This window comes from Anas platyrhynchos, chromosome 11 (genome assembly GCF_047663525.1).
Source record: "Anas platyrhynchos isolate ZD024472 breed Pekin duck chromosome 11, IASCAAS_PekinDuck_T2T, whole genome shotgun sequence".
NCBI lineage: Eukaryota > Metazoa > Chordata > Aves > Anseriformes > Anatidae > Anas > Anas platyrhynchos.
Window position 1 is genome coordinate 5,080,563 of NC_092597.1, and position 7,955 is coordinate 5,088,517.

The 7,955-nt window shown below is 33.1% G+C and overlaps 1 protein-coding gene across 4 annotated transcripts in view; it reads right to left on the minus strand.

The window, feature by feature from the left end:
• The window catches only part of FAM227B (family with sequence similarity 227 member B), an 83,523-nt gene extending 75,656 nt beyond the window's left edge, over positions 1-7,867 (minus strand). The window contains exons 1-6 of one of the 4 annotated variants that reach the window (XM_072043260.1): positions 7,635-7,867; positions 6,208-6,248; positions 5,795-5,899; positions 3,208-3,273; positions 2,822-2,866; positions 1,621-1,725 (exon numbers count right to left, since the gene is read on the minus strand). In XM_072043260.1, coding sequence (XP_071899361.1) covers positions 1,621-1,725; positions 2,822-2,866; positions 3,208-3,273; positions 5,795-5,845 — 267 coding nt within the window. In that variant the 5' untranslated portion in view covers positions 5,846-5,899; positions 6,208-6,248; positions 7,635-7,867. Of the gene's footprint in view, positions 1-1,620; positions 1,726-2,821; positions 2,867-3,207; positions 3,279-3,936; positions 4,184-5,794; positions 5,900-6,207 lie in introns of all 4 variants that reach the window. The other 3 variants (XM_072043263.1, XM_072043262.1, XM_072043261.1) reach the window with 3 other exon arrangements.
• Positions 7,868-7,955: the final 88 nt, after the last annotated feature.

Genomic DNA, 7,955 nt, shown 5'->3' on the forward strand with positions numbered 1-7,955 from the left:
GTGATCTTGGAGGTCTCTTCCAAGCTAGATGATTCTGTGATTCTGTGAACATAGATTGTGAAATTCAGTATGTATAATACTATTTAATGATAAGGTAATTTTCATAGTCACAAAAGTATTTTTTTATTTTGATTAATAATAAATTCTTATTATGAAAAATGGATCAAAAGTCTTGATTTCAGTGTATCTGATGACACCAGTAATCCAAATTAGTGACAGTTTTATGTTAGTAACAACTAGGTTCATATTATTTTTAGGAATCTGTTCTTTTTCTTTATACATATTTCTTTAGCAATGCAATCCTACTGATGCTACATAATGAAGCAATTTTTTATATCCACTTAAGTTATCAAATTTTTAAAACGTTTCTATAATTAGAATCTAAATTCATCCTTAAAATAAATTACTTTTCCCCTTATCATTAAATTTATATGCTAAGTATGTTTATTTATCTAATTTGTATTAGATTACATTAAACATTTGCATTTTAAAAATAAATATTAATTATGGATTACAAACTTCCACTCCAAGGGAAAACTAGAAAAAGAATCTAATGTACTGTATCTTGGCCTTTCACAGTGCCATTAATTCTTACTCTACTCTACTACAAAATGACTTATTCAAGGAAAATGTTATCCTGGGTCAACTAACTGGTGACAGGAATAGAGATCACTACCTGAAGCTGATCACATAGACAGGAGAAACATAGCTCTAAATTACCCCTATTTTTCAAACATTACTGAAAGTACTGAATTCACACACAAAGAATATGCCTTCTCATATGTCTGCTAGGGAAATAACTAAAGAATTTAAAGACATCGCTAATTCCCACTGAAATCAGTAAAAAAATAGAATAGAAAGGTTAGTGTTACAATAATACGCTAAACTGCCATTTACAAATCTCATGGCTAATTTAGTCCAGGTGGAAAAGCTTTACCTTTACATAGAAAAATTACCTCACATCAGTCATATAAAAGATGGGTGCATGCACACCAAAGGAATTAGCAAATTGTCAAATAAAACCTTCCCTGCCTGACAAAACAGAACTGTTAACTAGCATTAATTAACAGTACACATGAAGCATCTGGACATTTTTCTGTTGCAGGTCATATACAAAGTGTAAGGAGTATCTTCACTTTTTAGGCCCTCAGGTGGGAGATAAGGATATACTAGAGTATGCAAAAAAAAAAAACACCAAACAAACCAAAAAAAAAGCATGCAATTTAAGACAATGTGTAACATACATGCCAAAGGAGACTGAAAACAAAACAAACAAACAAACAAACAAACAAACAAAAAAGCATATTCTATACTGTAATTCTGGGTTTACCTTGGTTTTGAAATTCTTTTTAAGTTTAATATTAGTTTATCATTATTTATTTTAGTACTTTCATTATTGGTCAACTCTGGGACACAGGACAGGGCAGCAAGAAGAATCCTCCAACAATAATGACTCCTAAACAGAAAAGGCTCCTAGATTTGTCGGTTTTGTAACTTCAAGAAATGCTAACAGCAATACTAAAACATGTATGAAAATGAAACACGATGAATGAGTCAAAATATTTGCAATACTCTTTATCAGCAGCTTCTGATTAGGCTACTGAAACAAACAGTACATACTTGGAAATGCTGAGCTTTTATAACTAAGTTCCAAAGTTTTGGAGCTTCCAAATGTCTTGGTAATTCTAAAAGTTGTTTTATCTTGAAACCAGGGTAGTTACAGTTCTAAAAAGAAAAGAAAAACCTTTAGTAACTAAAGCTGATTATCATGTTCCCTTTGTGTTAATGTACAGAGAAAATACTATTTCAAACATATACTTTTTTTTTTTCTAAAGTAAGAAAAAACTATTTCAAACGTAAACTTTTTTTTTCTTTTCTAAAGTAAAACCTAAAGACTATTCTATAACAGATGTGTTCACTTGCTGGTGATGCCATTCTATAAAATATTTTCTTTAGTAGTTGCTTTATTTTATTACACTAAGAATCGGTCAAAATACATGAAATGACCACTGCAGTCTTTGATATAGTTTGTTTCTTGTGGATTTCTACTTCCTCAAAACTTTATTTTCTATCAGAAAATATGACTAATTTAATTCCATGCTTTTTTTTTTTTTATAGTTGTTGGGCTTTTTGCTTCTTTCAACCTATATATATTATTTTTTTTCAATTTCAGATGATATTAACTATTTCTTGGCCACTTTGACTATATCTGCTCTGTCTCGTCAGCTCTGGTATGAGTTTCCAGTCCTGCACAAACTTTTGATTGTCCATAAAGCTGAACTTTAATAAGCCAAGCTACAAATATATTTCCTTATTTTAAAAATTTGCATCCCTCAACATATTAACTCTATGGATTATTACTAATTTATGGCCTAGTTTGGGGAGTATTCACATTAGTATTTCAAATACCACTTTCAAATATAAGAACTCATTTATGCCTGATTATGCCCAGAGTTTAACCAACAACCAAGACCTATTAGGGTTGAGACATTCCAAACAATCAAGAGACACATTTGTTCTTCTTCAAGTCCCTCGCCTAGCACACTGGAAAGTCACAGACACTAGTCTCCAAAGATGTGACTGTAATATGTCAAATGAATAATATTAATTGCCATATTTATACTACGTGGAATTTCCATTATGCAATATATCTAAAATAATATAGTCTAGAAAAATTGATACTGAATTCTGAATGAGTGAATCTCAAGAGTTTTCTTTCCCTTTGGTATCGGAGGTATTTCTCTGATTTCCAGTTTGAAGAATATTCATAAGACAAAATACTACGTAGTTTTAAAAATATAATTAATGTAATAAAGCTCACCTCTACGTTTGTACCTTTTGATTCCTCAACAATGTATTTGGCAAACTGAAAAATGTTTAAATTCATTATTCAAAATTAATGCTATTTCACGGAATTATATAAATAGTATTTTCAGCTAAGACAATTCATAAAATGAAATGTGAATTTACTTGAGCTTAGGAGCAATGGTTTAAAAATGAAAGTTATATGTATTACAAAATATCCTTGGAGATAACAAAGAAAAAACATTTTTCAAGGTTTTTTGTTGTTGTTATTGTTTTGTTTTGTTTTGTTTTTCCCACAAGCATACAGAGATAAATGTAATCTCACTTCTGGATCCAAGGAAAAGATTTGTAAATTTTGTCTTTCTCATTTAACCATTAAATAGAATAAAAATAAGAATATACCTTTACTTTTTGCATCTCACTTGTCTGAGTCAGTAGTTTTTCTGCATCAGTTTGCTCAGAAGTAATCTTTTAAAAAAAAAGGCAAGTTTTAGCGAGAAATAGGGTCTGGATTGATGACTTTATGGATTAAAATTTAATCAGGCAAAGACTTTTCAAAAATCTGGATCTACATCTAAATGTGTACATGCATAAAACTTAACACACTGTATCATCCCACTGCATCACTGGAATGATGGGAAAGCTTAAAAATACCTATTTTTATCTTTCTATATGTCTCATATTTTCTTTATAACACCAACATCTGTGGAGAATAACATGTTTTCGTAGTCACTTTGGTTAGGCATGAAACAAAATGTTCATAAGATCTAGGCAGAAATGGAACTTTAGCTTATTAGATGTTTTTAATTACAAATTTAACACTTCACATTTACAAAATGAGGAAAAGCTGAAAACAATGATCTGGAACAGCACCTTTCATTTAAATAGTACCTAGAAAATTTGTAATGTGCACATTTTATTTTACTTAAATTTCTAGAATTTAGCAAGCTGTTAACCTTCAATTTGTATCTACATATGCAGTCTTAATTTCTTTGGCTATTACTCCAAGCTGTTTCCAAGAAGTAGGCAGAAATCACCAGTTATGTAGGCTTTTTAAAGGTATTAGATTTTTTTTTTCCTCATTTTCTAACTACAGTTGCTATTTGAAAAATATAAAATGACTATTACTCTGTTCAAGGTCAATAAGCTGTTCCTCTAGATATGCTGGTCCACACTGTAATGAAGATATTTTTTCAGCATGTTTCTTTAGATCAGTGATGCATGATTTTATTCTGTTCTCCAAATCTGAGAGTGAGCTGACGTTCAATGGAACATGTTCATATAGAGACTTAGATAAAGCATTGAAGGAACAGTCTTTTTGTAACTTATCCACCAAAGAATGAGGCTCATCCAGAGAGATGCACCTTGGCCAGCTCTTCTGTAATCGGTACATAGTAAAAATAGTTATTTTTGAATATAATACAAATTAAAAGATTAAATGAGATAACCTGTGAAATTTATTTTGAATAAAGATTTGTAATACTGGCATAAATGCATTTTATGTATATCTCATAAGAACTTCTAATTTTGGTAACATTATTAACATAGACTGCAATTTCCTCCTGTCCCATGTCCTGCATCCAGAGGTGATTATATCATCTCAAAAAGAGAGAAAAACAGAAATAGGCCAGGGAGGCCATTAGAGTATACACAGAGTAATTAAAAAGACTATAACTTTTCAGTTAGAAAAGGAGATAACTGAAGGAAAAAGGGGTTGTTATGTTTCAAAACAGACAAATAAAATCGCGTTCAATTTAAGTTCTCTGAAGGGATGGTAATGCCTTCCATCTGTTGAGAACAGTCTCGGAAACATAAGAAACTCTGCTCCTTGGTCTAGCAAAGAATTTAAACTAGTAGCTTAAATATTAGAACAAATTGTTGAAACCAGTAGTAGTCTTTTGAAGTTAATCATCAACTTGGTTACTTTCCTGAAATAACTTAGGAAGCGTTAATACAGAGTAGTCAGTCTGATTTTAAAACTTCTAATACAGCTGAAAGACAATGATATGTTCTATCATAATAGTAGGACAGCAAGACAAATTATTCACCACTACCACCCCCAAATCAAACGGAAAGCAAACTGTTAATACACGTGTTCATTTTAGTGTAAAAAGGGAAAAGTAAGTAAAACCAATTAGAAAATTAAAACATAATCATATTTTGTTTTGATGTTATCCCTAATAAAAATGTTTCATTTTTTTTAATGTAAGATTGCTCCTCTTAAAAACATGTCTTTTAAATAAAAATTAAATTCTTATAAGGAAATGTTCCACTTGTCAAAATATTTTTACACATTGTTGTGTCATTGTTTCTGTAAGAAAAAAAAGTTTTGGTTCAATGCAGAAGATCAATTTTTCTCATAGTTCTGTAGTTAAAGGCTTTGAGTGAGGCTTTGATTTGCAAATAATGTAGGTAGGTCAAAAGGAATTTTCTGTTTCCTCCAAAAATAAAGTAATTTGGAAGAATCGCTGATATCCACATTATATTAAATTATTTAACAAAATATAAAGTCATATTGAAAGATTTCCTAACAGTCTTATCAGTACAAGAAAACAAAGAAAGCTCATTAAAAAACAAAACTAGCTATTCCCCTTGTCATACTCATCAGAATGTTTTGCCTCAGGACTCAGGACTTTGTGTTATGTTAGTAATGCTGTGGACCAATCAAATATTTTAAACAAAGCTTGGGTCTGTGTCATCACTCAAGCATGATTCCAAGAGTACAAAACTTCTATACAGCAGACAAAAACTTTCTCCATGGTTTACCTTTGAGAAAAAGGAGAGTTAACAACAGAAAGGTTGCTCTCTTGAAGATTTGCCATTTCTACAGACCTCTTAGTTTCCACTGCCTGAGGGTCTAGGAAATACAATCTATGTTCAAACTCAGTTCTCAATATTTATATTCACATGGCTTTGCTCACGACCCCACTCCTGCACATTCACTTCACCATACACATGGGTAGTTAAAATAATAAGCACTCAGACTCACCAAACCTTGAGACTGTAAGAATTCTTCAAAAGTCAAAGGAGGCTTTTGCATTTTTCTACTGACATACGGTAAGAATTGTCCTTGCCAGAATGCCTTAAAAAAAAACTAAGATAACACATATCAGCATGTATTTAAACTTTAGATAATTAAAATTGACAGTCAAAGCAATCACTGTAGCTTACATAGAGCATGCTCATGGTCATTTCTTGCAATAAACAGAAGAATCACCCCACATTCTTAATAGAAACATGCTGAAAATGTGAAAAATACTCAGTTTTTCAGTAATCATAAAAAATAATCATAGACGCAAAACTTCCATTTTCTTCTAAATATCTCCACACAAAATATTTATGATATTTTTAATGTACTTATAAAATGCACACACACACACACAAAGCGAATGTCCCCATCACCTGGTCGTGCTGTTTTTATATATTCAGTTTTTGTTCAGGAGCTGCAAGCAATGTGAGGGAAGCAGATTAGCAGAAGTCTTAATGAAATCAGTTAACTAGTATATCCCAGCTTCAGCACAATTAAAAACACAAACACAAATTTACACTGTTACTATGTCTGAGCAGAAACCAAATTTGAGAAATACCTGTTTAAATATATATATACGTACATATTTTTAATAACTTGTGAAATTAAGAACTTGAAACAAAAACAATATAACAACAATTTCATAGAATGGTTTTGTTTTGTTAATATCAGAGCTTTCAGGTGCACATAACTGCACAGTATAAAATACAAAGCAGTAATTCAGATTTCAGATCCAGCCTTTAAACGATGAGCTCTGTTGTTCCCAAAAAGCTCCTCTCTGGATTAAGCATCCAGGGAAATCATTTAAGCAAAGTAGGAAATAGGATGTTTAGTAAAACCAACTATAAATAATTTGGCAAGAAAGAATTTTAGAAGCTATTACAAAAGTCTTTTCTGTGTGAAACATTTGTCATTCCAACATAATTAACAACTGCATATCAAGAGGTGTTGTCACAGCATGAGAAGAAAAAATATATGTATCATGAAAGGTCGACTTTTTTCTTACTACTGCAATGTATTACATACTGCTAGCATGAAAAACAAATCAACTCAAAGCAAAACAAATAACAGAATTCTGGTAGATATCCTCTGCCATTGACTGCAATACCACTGAGGTCAATGAGGTTTTAGGGATGTAACTGAGATCAAAGTTTGGCATGAAATCTGCCTATAACGTTAATTTTTTCCCCTAAGGCTATTGTAACTAATATATCACAAACTTTATTTGACTGAGTCAAGAGAAACATTTTCTACACCAAAATTACTGCTTCAGTTCAGTCATTTCAACCTAAAAATTCAGTTACTAAACACAGAATATTGGATGTTACTGTAGAGCAACATCCTTAATCAGGTCAAAGAGTTCCAAAGAAAAGGTCCGAAATCCCTGTTTAGAGAGAAACGTAAAACAACAAAAAAGAAATACCACAGCAAAATTCTTCAGCGCTTGGTGTCAACCACAAGTACTACTTAAGTAGACTAGGTGAAAAAAGTTCAGGGTAAAAAAAACGTGAAGTAAACTAGCATTCCAGGAGTTAACAAGGGACCAAAACCTTCCACCACAAGCAGGGGTGCCAGGGAGCAACCAGAGCCCACAGGGCAGTACTGGCTCCCCTGGAGACACTGCCTCAAGGCGATTAAAACGAGGGTGTCAATTTCATAGGGAGTGCAAAACCCCGGAATAAAAACAAATTCTCTCGCTGCAGGTAATGTGATGTGGTTTCTGTTCACGGTTTTTTGGCACAAAACATAGAAATGGGGCAGAGCCCGTTCAGGGCAGGAGGCCTGGCCGTTAAAACCACACCTCAGTGTTTGGGCTGCTAAGATGGTCCCGCTCTGCTGCTGCTCACAAGAAACGGGGCAAAGCCCTGAGCTGGAGGCAGATGAAGGGCCAGGGAGGTGTGCGAAGACCTCACAACTTCAGGCCGCAGTGAGGACACGGTTCTGTGGGAAGGAGTCAGCGAGCCAGCCAGACAGCTAGTCAGCCAGTCAGTGTGTCTGTCAGCCAGTCAGTCAGTCAGTCAGTCTGTCAGTCAGTCAGTGTGTCAGTCTGTCAGTCAGTCTGTCAGTCAGTCAGCCAGTCAGTCAGTCTGTCAGCCAGTCAGTCAGTGTGTCAGTCAGTCTG